The sequence below is a fragment of the Boleophthalmus pectinirostris genome, unplaced genomic scaffold (assembly GCF_026225935.1).
Source record: "Boleophthalmus pectinirostris isolate CB_2022bp ecotype Guang Dong unplaced genomic scaffold, ASM2622593v1 HiC_scaffold_4, whole genome shotgun sequence".
In the NCBI taxonomy this organism is placed as follows: domain Eukaryota; kingdom Metazoa; phylum Chordata; class Actinopteri; order Gobiiformes; family Gobiidae; genus Boleophthalmus; species Boleophthalmus pectinirostris.
Window position 1 is genome coordinate 41421747 of NW_026571353.1, and position 12823 is coordinate 41434569.

At 42.3% G+C, this 12823-nt stretch overlaps 1 protein-coding gene across 1 annotated transcript; it reads left to right on the forward strand.

Moving 5' to 3' along the window:
* The first annotated feature begins 277 nt into the window (after positions 1-277).
* Positions 278-12228, forward strand: LOC110172531 (peptidyl-prolyl cis-trans isomerase-like). Its single transcript, XM_020938416.2, has 4 exons — positions 278-438; positions 5853-5972; positions 8374-8546; positions 11909-12228. The coding sequence occupies exons 1-4, from the start codon at positions 370-372 to the stop codon at positions 12039-12041; spliced, it is 495 nt and encodes a 164-aa protein (XP_020794075.1). The 5' UTR covers positions 278-369; the 3' UTR covers positions 12042-12228.
* The last annotated feature ends 595 nt before the right edge of the window (positions 12229-12823 follow it).

Consider the following 12823-nt stretch of genomic DNA (forward strand, 5'->3'; position numbering starts at 1 on the left):
TTAACTCACGGGGACAGTCGCGCGGGGCGGTGTCAGCGGGGCCTCCGCGTGCGTCTGGACACGGCTCAGTCCGGAGTAAAAACCAAACCCACGGAGAGGAAACCAAACCCACGGTCCGCGCCTTTCGTCCAGTCAGAGCGCGCGGGACACGGGCGTGGGGCGGTGCTCTGCGCTGATTGGCCAAACGGCGCTTCAATCAAACTCTGCTCTGCTTCTGATTGGCTCCCTGTCGCACAAAAACCTCCCACCGGCTCTTTATATCAAATTAACCACATTCCTCCATCTTTTTCGGTTCGTTGTGGCCCGCAGTGTCCGTTCCGTCGCCGGGAAACCTTCCGTTCCAGGTCCGTTAAACGCGTAAAAGCAGAAATGAGCCTCCCGAGAGTTTTCTTCGATGTGTCCGCCGACGGTGCGCCCCTGGGCCGCATCGTGATGGAGGTAAGTCCGGCTCTTTCATTCAAACGCGCTGCCTCCGTGCGCCGCGCGGACAATGCGGTAAAACCCGCCGGAACGCGCGCTCCTCCCGCTTTCCCCGCGCGGCCCCGGGGCTCCGGGTCTGCGCCGCGGCCGCACGGAGCTCCGGGCCCGGCGCAGAGGCGTCACGCTCGGCCCTGGTGCGGGTTTTGTGCCGCTGTTTGAGGGAAAATAGCGGCACAGGCGCAGTGGACGCGCACGTGCTCTTCCTCCACGCGACACTGTTAAATAACGAAGCAGAAGCAGGAACATTACATCATCGCGTGTCCAGAGCGAACCGAGGCCTCCTGATCGCAGCTCCATATTATCTCATTTTCGCGCTGGTTCAGGCTCAGAGTCCAATCTCAGACGTCACTCGGTGGCGCGGTGTCCTCCCCGGCTCCACAAACACACACCGTCCCAGTTTTATCCGCTCCGGGACACTTTTAACATCATTAATCTTTAAATAAAGTGATTATTTAGTGTCCTCGTGCGTTTTCCTGCTGTTTGTCCTCGTGCTGCTGCTGCTGTGCGCGCGCTCGCAGAGTGAGCCGCGCGAGGCCTGCTCCATTCATTTATAAAGTTAATCATTAAATCGTGACTTTGTCTAATCCTCCGTGTGAGCCTCCATTTTACTAAGTATTTCAGGATTAGTGCAGTAACGTGTGCACTTCTCACACTCCCCTGGTTTTAAATTTGCATAATTAACCGTTTAGTTTAGTTTTTTAGTTGTTGCAGCTCGTTGTGTTAAAACTTACTTGTGTATTTACTGTTTCTGTGTGAGGAAACGGCTTTGGACCCGCTGTTCTCTGCCTTTTGTTTGGTTTTATCTATAATTCTTGGCGCTTTTTACTCTTTTTAAGCAGCTTCCTTTTGCAATAATGAAATAAACTCTTTTTTAAAATCTTTCACATTTCAGTTTTTCCAGATTTAGACTCGTAGTTTTATTGCAGAAGTGTCAAACTTTGTGTCTCCGTGTGCGGCTCTTTGTTCTCCGGGCTCCGCGTCTCTGCCCCAAAGCCCCGGGGCCCGGCTCTTTGGTCCGGGTTGGTCCGGGGAGGTTTTGGGGTTGTTTTTATTTTTCGGGGCTGGGGAGCGGGTTTGTGTCGCTTCTGGAAGGTTCCCCGCGTCTGGAGCTGCGGTTCTGGAGGGAGGGCGGGGAGGGGAGGGGCGGGGGTCTCTCCGTGAAACATGCGGATGTCGAGGCTCCTTCCCCCGGCCGCCATTTGAGGCACCGCCGGAGCCAGAGAGCCGGAGAACCAGAGGAACCCAAACCAAGAACCGACTCCTTTACGCGCGGGGTTTCGCTTCTGCACGCGCTCTGGTTTCATAAGATGGAAGAACTGAGCTAAAATTAAAGCGTAAAGCGGAATTTTCCCATCGGCACACCGCGGTCCGGACACTCTGTGCTCAAACCCGAACTCTAAACGTGTCCAAATGCGCTTTTTTAGCACGAAAATATCCCGTTTTTCCCAACACTCGGACACGTTAAACTGTGTAAAGTGTGTGTAAAGTGGAAGTGGAGGAGATTATAAAGTTTTTTTGCGGTGGGTTCGGAGGGAGGGGCCCTTCCATTTTGTGCCGCTGCAGCGACGGAATAAACAGAACATGGAGCAGGTGGAAACTACAACCACAACTCCAACTTTAGAAATCTACAAATGCACAAAAGACGAAATGTTTCTCTAATTTGCAGCGGTGAAAGTACAGTAACCAGTGTAATAATGCACTGTGAGTCCGTCGTATCTTTATTTGCGCAAAACTATGGACATGTACGTTTTTGTTTTAATTTTCAGGCCTCACACTGAATTTTTTATTCTAATATTGAACCAGAAAAGTCTGAAAACGTAATGAATTAATGGAACATGAACAAATTTAAACCTGGAGTCTTTAAAGGACTTTATGTGCCAGTGTTTCCTCATCAGGTTTTAGACATTTTCGTGAACTCTCTCAGGGCCCAGTAACAGTGTTTGGAAGGTTATTTTAAAACATATTCCCCTACAGATTACAGATTACAGATTACTCCAAAATGTAGTTTGTAACAGAATCCATTAAATTACTTAAAGTGAGTAATGTAATCTGAATACTTTGGATTATGTACCGACCACATCCTGAAAATCCTGAGCCCAAATCTCCATGAACAGACTTTTGTTTTACTGTAGAGAAACAAAGACGAGGATCTGAACATGAGGAGTTTAGTTTTGTCTGTCAAAAGAAAATAAAAAGTCCAGACTTTATTCAACCAGATTAAAAATATTATTCATAGAGAAATTATTTTTATTTGAGACACTGCTGCTTTAAATTATGTTCACCTACTGTTGGTGTCATTGTTTAGACCTGGGTCTCAGTCTTGGGTCTCAGTCTTGGGTCTCAGTCTTGGGTCTCAGTCTTGGGTTGGGTTTAATCTTAGTCTTGGGTTTAGTCTTAGTCTTAGTCTTGGGTTGGGTTTAGTCTTAGTCTTAGTCTTAGTCTTGGGTTGGGTTTAGTCTTAGTCTTAGTCTTAGTCTTGGGTTGGGTTTAGTCTTAGTCTTAGTCTTGGGTTGGGCTTAGTCTTAGTCTTGGGTTGGGTCTTAGTCTTAGTCTTAGTCTTAGTCTTGGGTTGGGCTTAGTCTTAGTCTAGTCTTGAGTTTAGTCCTGGTTTGGGTCTAGTCCTGGTTTGGGGTCTAGTCTTAGTCCTAGTCTTGGGTTTAGTCCTGGTTTGGGGTCTAGTCTTAGTCCTAGTCTTGGGTTTAGTCCTGGTTTAACCCAAAATGTGAAAACAGTAAAATCCCTCTGTGTAATCCATTTATTTCAACAAAGTAACTGTAATCCAATTACCACTCACTGAAACAGTAACTGTAACTGAATACAGTTACTCATCATTTGTACTCTGATTACTCCGGTACATGTAATCTGTTACTCCATGACACTGTCCTTTTTAATGAGATGTTTGCAGATTGTGTTGTGATGGCGCTCTGAAGGGGGGGTGACTTGGCACAGAGAGCCGGGGAGGGACTTTGAGACTTAATTTAAATTCCGTCCTGTTGTCCAGTTGTCCTCACGTCCTCTGATCCTGTTTCCTTTTACTTGTAACTAAACCTCGACGAACCAGACGTGAGACAAATGAATAATTTAATCTTCTGGAATCAGCGGAGGATAAAAAAAAAAAACCCTCGCCGCACGTTTCAGGTTTCATCACGTCTTGACGCCTCTGAGTTTTGACACATTTAAAAGTCGTGTCCTTAGGCTTAAGTTTTCAGCCTGGAGCGTTTCCTCGTCTAAACAGTTTTCTTCTGGTGCCTGGAGGGAGCAGTAATTGCGGTCGGGTGTTGGCAGGGGTTTGGTCCTGCCCCTTCGCCGCCTGCCGTCTGTGGTTTGGCAGATGCACCGCGAGATTCTGAACCGACGCCAAACGATGACGACGGCCCGAACCCGACTGACAACTTAAACCCATCCTCCCCTGCAGCTGCTGGAACTATTTAAACATTAACAACCTCAAAGTGTAAATATTAAACAAATAAAAGTTCAAATATTGTGATTAAGCTTCTGGATACTTTTGTAAATCTTCTGTACTCGAGTCTCAGGTTTATTGTTTTTAAAACTTCTGGACTCGACCAAATGACGGACAAAGAGTCAAACAGTGACTCGGTGCAGAGTCTTTCAGAAGTTACAGACACGATAAACACTGTTGGGCAAGTGACTTTAAAACTAATGTGTTTTTATTTATGACTTGTGTTGTAATTTATTACATTAAAATATTACGGTGTTTAAAATGTAAGGGATTACATTACTATTACATTACTTTTAATTTACTCTCACCAAAAGAACTGAAGATGCTGAACTTTTGTGCCATATATGGACTAAACCTGGTCTCCTGGTCTGACCTGGTCTGACCCTGGTCTAAACCCTGGTCTGACCCTGGTCTGACCCTGGTCTGACCTGGTCTGACCCTGGTCTAAACTGGAACTGATCCTGGTCTAAACTGGAAACTCCTGGTCTAAACTAGGTCTAAAAGGTCTAAACTGGAACTGACCCTGGTCTAAACTAGGTCTAAACTAGGTCTAAACTGGAACTGACCCTGGTCTAAACTAGGTCTAAACTAGGTCTAAACCGGAACTGACCCTGGTCTAAACTAGGTCTAAACTGGAACTGACCCTGGTCTAAACTGGAACTGACCCTGGTCTAAACCGGAACTGACCCTGGTCTAAACTAGGTCTAAACTGGAACTGACCCTGGTCTAAACTGGAACTGACCCTGGTCTAAACTAGGTCTAAACCGGGACTGACCCAGGGCAGAGTTCTGCGTCGGTCCTTTCATTGTGATCGTCAGGTGACTGCGGGGGCGAGTCTCTGGCGTTTCACCGCTGCTGATATCGCGGTGATTTTAGTGAATTTGTATCAAGAAAAACACAAAAAAACCCACACCGTCAGTCCAGGTTAAAGCTTTGTAACTCACATTACTGATATTTGTAAACAATAAAATATATAAAAACAATTTGATACCGAACATTACAGTAATGTGTTACTTTTATAACCCGTTACTCCCAACACTGACGATACAGACTCGATAATGAGAAATCGATTCAGTACGATTCATCAAAAAAATTACACAAGAAATGATTTAACAAAAACTTTGTCAGACATGATTTTTAAAGTTCATCTGAAACAAACATTTTAATTGTCAAAACAGTGAAAATGTGTCACATAAACGAGTTTCCTTCCTCTGAACGAACAAGAAAACTGGAGCTGGAACAAAATAATTTGGTAAAATAAACCAAAAAATACTTGTGGTGTTATACCGATTCTGTATTGTCACATTAGACGATACGATACTTGAATATTTTTGCGCAGACCAAATTAGACTGAACACTTTTCGTTCGGTGACTCTGAGCAGATCAATGTTTTTTATTCACGTGTATAAATCTTTAGAGTTGACGCTTCATCATGACCGAATCCACCTGTCGCTCGAAACGCGACAGACCGACAGGAGCAGAGTCTGAGCCGCCGTAAACAGAAGAACTCGTGTGACGTTCATGTTTTTCTCCACTTTAAACCGTTGAGTCTGCAGAGGAATGTGCTCCGTCTGCACTGGAACTTTAATCGGCTCATGACAGTTTTGGGCGTGGACATAAATCTGACTTTTGTGGCTTCAAGTGTTAAAGTACTTGTACACATTTGGAGAAACGGACTAAAATAATTCTAAAAGTAAATGACTTTAAATTGGAGGTAAAGGAATGTTCCGCAGTAGTGCTTTTATTTCCTCCATCAGAAGTTGCGGCGTCCACATTTTTAAATCGTTTACATCGAATCCTTGTCCAAAACCGTGCTCCGTGACACTCGTGCGGTTAAACTTAAAAGCTGAAGTTGCTCTTTTTAAACTCACCGAAGTGACTGAGGTTCATATTTTTATTTTTTTTTTTCCAGCTCCGCAGTGACGTTGTTCCGAAGACGGCGGAGAACTTCCGGGCCCTGTGCACCGGAGAGAAGGGCTTCGGATACAAGGGCTGCGTCTTCCACCGCGTCATCCAAGACTTCATGTGCCAGGTACCGCCACTACACACCACCAGGGGGCGCTGTGTTTTGTGATTAGATTTGCGTTGTTTAGTGTACGACTGTTCAAAGTGAAATTTAAAGAGCTCATGTTACTGTTCTGATCAGTTTCCTCGAGTTTTTCATTCACATGTTTGAGTAACTCTTTATTATGAGTCTGTCCACATCTCCAAACCTCAAAATGCTCTGTTCAAACTTGTGATGTCATGAAGTGGTAGTTTTCAAGTGAACAGCGCCTCTTATTTTGTCAGAAGTTTGGAAATTCCAGGGCTGAAATCAAAGTTTTATGTTATTGGGTTCCTTTTTTCAGACCAAGTTTGTTTTTATACCTGACAGTTTCGACTGCTCCCTGCTCCTCTTCCCCTCGTGATGTTTCTGTGTCGTGTCGTTCAGTCGATTTTAAATGTTTTGGCGCTGTCCTCGTCTCAGTGGAGGCAGGACGACAGCGCCACCTGCAGTCCCACTTCCTCAGGATCCCAGGTGCTTGAGTAAAAAAAGCCCATCGTCCCGTCAGCTCGTTTCCGTATTTCGATTGCCTCTTTAATCCAACTCGAGCTTTATTTATAGAGCACTTTTCATACAAAAATGCAACACAAAGAGCTTGAAATGCTTCTAGTGGAGTTAAAAAACACAGTGAAGCTCTTTCTGTATTTTATTTAATGAGACGAGGAAGATGCACAATTTACACAAACCTTAAACTCATTTCCACCTGTTTTCTCTGGGCAGGTTCATTGTTTGTATTTAACCTGAGCTATCGCCTGTTCTTCCTGGACACCTGTAGCAGGTTTTTATTTTAATTTAAATTTTTTCATTCATAAAGTATAAAAAGACATCGACAGTGTCACAACATCAGACACACAAGAAATGAAAAAGGAGCAGAAAGAAGAGAATCTTATCTGCCCTTTTTCCTTTTTCAAGACAAAACATCAACACTGATGGTCACTAAACATTTCAAATCAGTTCAGGCACAATTACTGATCAGTTGCAAAAAAATCTTCACTATTATGCACAACAATTTAGTTTTCTTCTTCATACAAACACATTGCATTTGATTTTATGTATTTTTTTAAATGTCGTCATTGTACTTGATTCTTTTATTTCTTTGTCAAGACTCTTCCATAAATGAATTTGTTTCACAGCGACGCTTGGCTCCATAACTTTGGTTCTGAATCTGGGTTTTTTAAACATGTAGGTTCATTGTCGTGTTTTCTCATCTCATTTTCACCTGAATATTTACAGGTAAAACTCTGCACTTTGCTTTATACATGACTTAAGTCGACAATATCCTGCATTTTCAACACTAAGTTGAACAAATATTGGGTTGGATGTGTCTCTTTTGTGACTGTTGGTCTTAATTCTCAAGGCTCTGTTTTTGTAAAATAAAGGTTGTAGGTGTTTTACACGATGACCCCCAAATTTCCACACCGTCCATCAGATCTGGTGCAGTTATAGTTTACAAGGTTAACAAAGCTGTAATATTTAGTAGAAAATATCGATTCAGTGATATATCGTGATACTTCATTGCGCGATTCTTATATCGATTCAAAATGTGTCTGAATCGATTTTTGAAAGTCATGTTTGTCATGAGAAATTTATAAGTTCAATTTACTGGTCTCATGATTTAAAAATTAAATAAATTGTATTTCAGTCAGTTTTGTTCTTGTGAATGTTACTTGACCAAAACATTTTACGTAATTTATTGATAAATCACAGTATATCGTCCTTTGTTTTAGTATCAGGATATATCGGGATATATTGAATCGTGATGTGTATCGTATCTCCAGATTCATGTCGGTGCACACCCCTGATATTTAGTCAGAACTTTACTTTATGCAGAACAGCAACGGCTTTGGAAACTTTGCCTTTTGTCGTTTGAGACAAGCTCCAGTTTAGATCTTTATCAATCATAACTCCTAAAAATTTGGTTTAATTTACTCTTTGAATCTGTATCCATCCATTTCTAATTTTATGTTGTCTTTTTTAATCATTAAATAAAACTTAATTATTTTTTTTTACATTAAGAATCAAGCCATTTAAATCATCATGTTTTGGGTTTATTACCACATGACATCACAAGGTGGAACAGAGTTCTTCTTAAATGGAAAATCTAAATATGCAGGGTTTGTGTTAAACATGGATGAAAACAAAACTCTGGATTTGTTCCTGAGGAAACGTGAAAACTGATCAAAAAATGAGTCTTTAAACGTCTTGGAACTGAACAAAGCCTGTGTTCCTGCTGCTCTTTAACACTGAGTTAGTTGTTTTTGAAATACACTGGTGTGGGGTTAAACTCGTGTAACACTGGCAGGAGTCGGGGTCTGTTCTCTTCAGGTCAAAATGTGCTTAAAGTAAAAATGTGACTCTTTGCTTTAACGTGAACTCGTGATGTTTCCAGGGCGGAGACTTCACAAACCACAACGGAACCGGAGGAAAGTCCATCTACGGAAACAAGTTTCAGGACGAGAACTTCCAGCTGAAGCACACGGGCGCCGGGATCCTGTCCATGGCCAACGCCGGCCCCAACACCAACGGCTCCCAGTTCTTCATCTGCACAGTCAAGACCGCCTGGTACGAGCCCGACCGCCGCACAAAATCACTCACAAACGCACGTGTTCTCCGGACTAGAACCAGCAACCAGCCAAAAAACATAAGAGTTGAAAGAACAAAAATGTGTCTGTTTTCTGCAGGTGTCCCAGTCAGTAGGAGCAGGTAGAGGGCGCTCTTGGAAAAAGGATCAAAACTAAAACACAACGGATTCCAGGCGCTCCAAAAAAGTAGAAAAAGAAAAAAATCGCATGAGGAAAAATCTAGTTAAAAGGTCTTTTATTTGAATGGCCAAAGTCAACAAGTTTCTTATAATCACATTCAGAAAACTATAGCACAAACCGAACAAGTTTACTGAACTCTAGATCTCTTCAAATCATTAAATCCATTAAAATTTTCATTGTTATTTCTGAGCAACTCCGACAACTCGAGCTTTTAGCCTGTGATTTGCCTTTTTTGTTTTCTTCATTGTAGTTTGAGTTTCCTTTGCTTTTCTCCAGTTCCTTAAAAGTTTCTCTCACTCCAAACTTTCTTTCTGCTGCTCCTTTAGTTTTTCGGCTGCAGATTTTACGACGTGCAGCTTGTAATCTGTAAAATAAATAAGTTTACCCGTGTGCATAAATGACGAGAAGAAATGTCTCAGACTTCAGTAGCCGGACATCGATACTTATCCCCGCCCCCGAGAGTCTGAAATCTGACGTGATAGAGACAGGACAGAGGCTCTTTCTGCAGGAGACATGCGCAGATACTGACACGACTAGAGCCTCTCCACACTTCACTCAAACGTAACAAACGTGAAAATCTACACTTTAATATAGAAGTCGCACCTGAGTTTAATTTGCAGGAAACACCCAAACCGTGAAAAATCGTAATGACAAAGACTGTGGAGACTAAAGTTCGAGACCCAAACCATAAACTTCCACAAAACAAATCTGAGCAGTCAAATGAAGTGCTGCAGTGAAACTAAAATACTTTAACTCTTTCCCCCCTGGACGCCGACTAGGAACAACCCATACATGTGTTACTAGTTCTACCCATAGAGCATAACTGCATAAAAGAAAACAGACTTCCACGAGTGATTATAAATGATTTTTACACTCATGAACTTAATTGTAACACAGACATATTTGTATCTCTGGAAAACTTTAGACTCTGAACTCTTCATTTATGGATGTTTAAATGTGATTCAACTCATTTATAGGTGTATAACAGCTCACTGAAAATGAGTTTACCTGGTCAGGTGCAAACTCGAAAACAAAAAACTACATTCAGCATCTGATATCTGCATGTTCTGAGTAATATATTCATAAAAAAATAAAAAATATACTTTGTCAAAGTATTTAAACAGATTTCATATCACCAGATACAGTATAAGCCAAGTGTGCACCTGTTTTTTACCTGTTTGTACACCTGTGTGCACCCAATAATTTTTTTCCATTTAACTTATTCAACTCATTTAACTTATTCAACTTATTTTATTTATTCAACTCATTTAGCTTATTATAATATAATAATATAATAATAAAACTCTTCCCTGTCAGTGGGTGTTCAGTATTTGTCATCTTGTTTACTTTCTCGTGTGCAGAGCTCCACATAAACGTTTTCTGTAGTGATTCTGTTATACGTCGCATCTTGGAAAAAAGACTGAAATATTTTAAAGGACTCGCCTGGGCAACATCCAGATTTCAGGGCAATTTTGGTTCATAATCGAGTATAAAGCTCAGATAGTTTGTTCGGACATCGCAGGACTCCACACAGACGCATCAGCGGCGTTCTCACCTTCTCCCCGAAAGTCCGTCGCTATCGCTGTTTTCCACTTTATAATCAACTTCAACATCATCACTTTGAAATCTATAAAAGTCACTTTCTCTAAACTTATCCATAAAATACGTCCGCTCCTCATTATTTCTAAAACTGTGCGCCGCAGCGCCGCGATCTTTCCATTGCACGTGTTTCGTGTTGTTTTTTCCGGAAGCTACCATCGTCACTATTTCGATTAACTTTGGAAAAAATCGGCGAAAACATATCCTTGAATCCTATTGGTCAGTCTAGTGTCGGTTGTAGTGGCCCCACCTATCACAGTCTCTGTTTAAATGTAAAAAACCGAGCCATTTCTAAAGGTCGTCAGATCTCGTCTTTAGTGATACGGCGGAGGTGTCAAAAGTCAAAAGTCGTCATTAAGGGTTCAGGGGGGGTCGTCAAATGTCATCTTCATGGGGGAAAGAGTTAAGATGCTCTACAGTCTTCATGTCGTAAGTGAACTCTGATAACTCTTTGTAATTGGATGCAGACTCTGACAGATTCCTCAGGCACGACTGACTCAAACAGGGAGTTGGGTTTAGGAACTTAAAGTTGTGGCAGGTGGAACAGTTCTGACCAGCGTCTTTAAACTCCTCTGGCTGCACATGAACATCGACTTCAGAGTTTTACGTCATTAGGTTCTTTTGTCAGACCAAGAGTTTTTTTCTTACCTGACAAACTGCTGGTCTGAAAAAACCTAATAACATAACTTATCAGAAGACCGAATGAACTTCGCTGGTCTAGAGTTTTACATTTCTAATGGACAGAATCCACTGAACCAGAAGTTTCATTTGGACACGAGGCTGGTCGATGTTTTTCAGGCCTTTTTACAGATTTTTAACTTGGTTTTTAGTCAGAGCCTTCATTTGTAAAGGGCTAGAATGAAAAGTACCATATTTTCCGAGCTATTAGTCGCGCTCTTAAGCCTCCAACCTCATCAAAAAAGAACCGCGCCACAATCCAGAGCCTCATACACGAATCCACTCGGACGTCCCAGCACGACTTCAGTAAACTACAAAGCCACAGAACGCAGACACACGCGGAGCAGACGGCGACCGCACAGCAACAAACACCCACAGACTCATCACTCCACGCTGACAAGCAGTGTTGGGAGAGTAAGAGTACAAATGACGAGTAACTATTCAGTTAGTTAGTTTCAGTTTCAGTGAGTGGTAATTGGATTACAGTTACTTTGCTGAAATAAATTAATTACATGACAGTAATTTCCTCTCTTCACATTTTGGGCTATAGCCCCCAGAGTCACCGTGAACGACACAAACAAACAAAACCACTCACCCATCACACTGTTGGGTTTCCTTTAAAGTCCCACGAGGTTTATTTGTGAAAAGTTTGAAAATAGACCGTTTAATGACAGTGCGTTTTATAATCCAGAGCGACTAATAGCCCAGAAAATACAGTGTTCAGTTTCTGTGGCAGTTCAAACTAAGTGTGTAGCTCCTTTTTTAGACTTTCATCTTTAAACACAGCAGTGCCTACAGTTTGCATCACACACATTCAGTTTTAATGACATCAGATTCAAAGTGTCATTTCAGTGATGTTTTTCTAACCTGTTGCGCCCCCTGCAGGCTGGACGGGAAGCACGTGGTGTTCGGCTCGGTGGTGGAGGGCATGGACGTGGTGAAGACGATGGAATCTTACGGCTCCCAGTCCGGAAAAACCTCCAAGAAGCTGGTGATCGCCGACTGCGGTCAGCTCTGAACAAGCACTTAGCCTGTCCGTCACCCCGACCCCGCATTCCTATTGGACGCCCCGCCCTGAGCCCGCCCCTTTTTATATTCTATGATGATCATGATGCATTCGTGACGCCTCGTTCGGTTCGTTCTGTTGAGTCCAACAGTTTTCGTTTGAGTCAAATGAAATAAAGGAAGCGTTGCCTTGACCCAAACTCTGTGTCGACTCTCACTGATTTTTGTTTAAGATACTCGGTGTTTTAAACCTGATGATTGAGCCTAAAGCGTCGTCTGTTCTGTTTCTGGGTGTTAAATGTTTATTTCAGGGTTCCCAAGTCAATATCCAGGCCTGGAAAAGTCATGGATCCTTCATGAAACTCCAGTGTTCTGTTAAGTTCTCATGAGTCTCTTCTGATTATTTCTGAACATCTGCTCCTTTGTTTAAGAGACGACAATAAATGCACTGACAGGATTTTGAATGTTCAAAAACTATAATCCCAAACCATAAAGTGAGTGGAAAAAGTTCACATTTCAGATTTACCCTAAAAGTCTCAATTCTACACATGTAGGTGCTGTAAAGTCATGGAAAATTCACTTTAGGTCATGAAAAAGTCTTGGAAAAGTTTTGAAATGTCAGTGAAAAAGAGTGGGAACCCTGGATACTGATGGTACTGATACAGCGTGACCAGACGTCCCTTTTACCCGGGACAGTCCCAGTTTTGAGCCCTGTGTCCCTTGTCCCAGCAGATGTAAATAAAAGAAATGATTTGTCCCAGTTTTATACAAGAAATGTCCCAGGTGTCTATTTTT

Excerpts from the sequence above, each read along its gene's own strand:
- LOC110172531 (XM_020938416.2), top strand. The coding sequence starts at position 370 with ATGAGCCTCCCGAGAGTTTTCTTCGATGTGTCCGCCGACGGTGCGCCC. Across the intron at positions 5,973-8,373 it reads TCCAAGACTTCATGTGCCAG|GGCGGAGACTTCACAAACCA; the intron begins GTACCGCCACTA and ends TGATGTTTCCAG. Across the intron at positions 8,547-11,908 it reads TGCACAGTCAAGACCGCCTG|GCTGGACGGGAAGCACGTGG; the intron begins GTACGAGCCCGA and ends CGCCCCCTGCAG.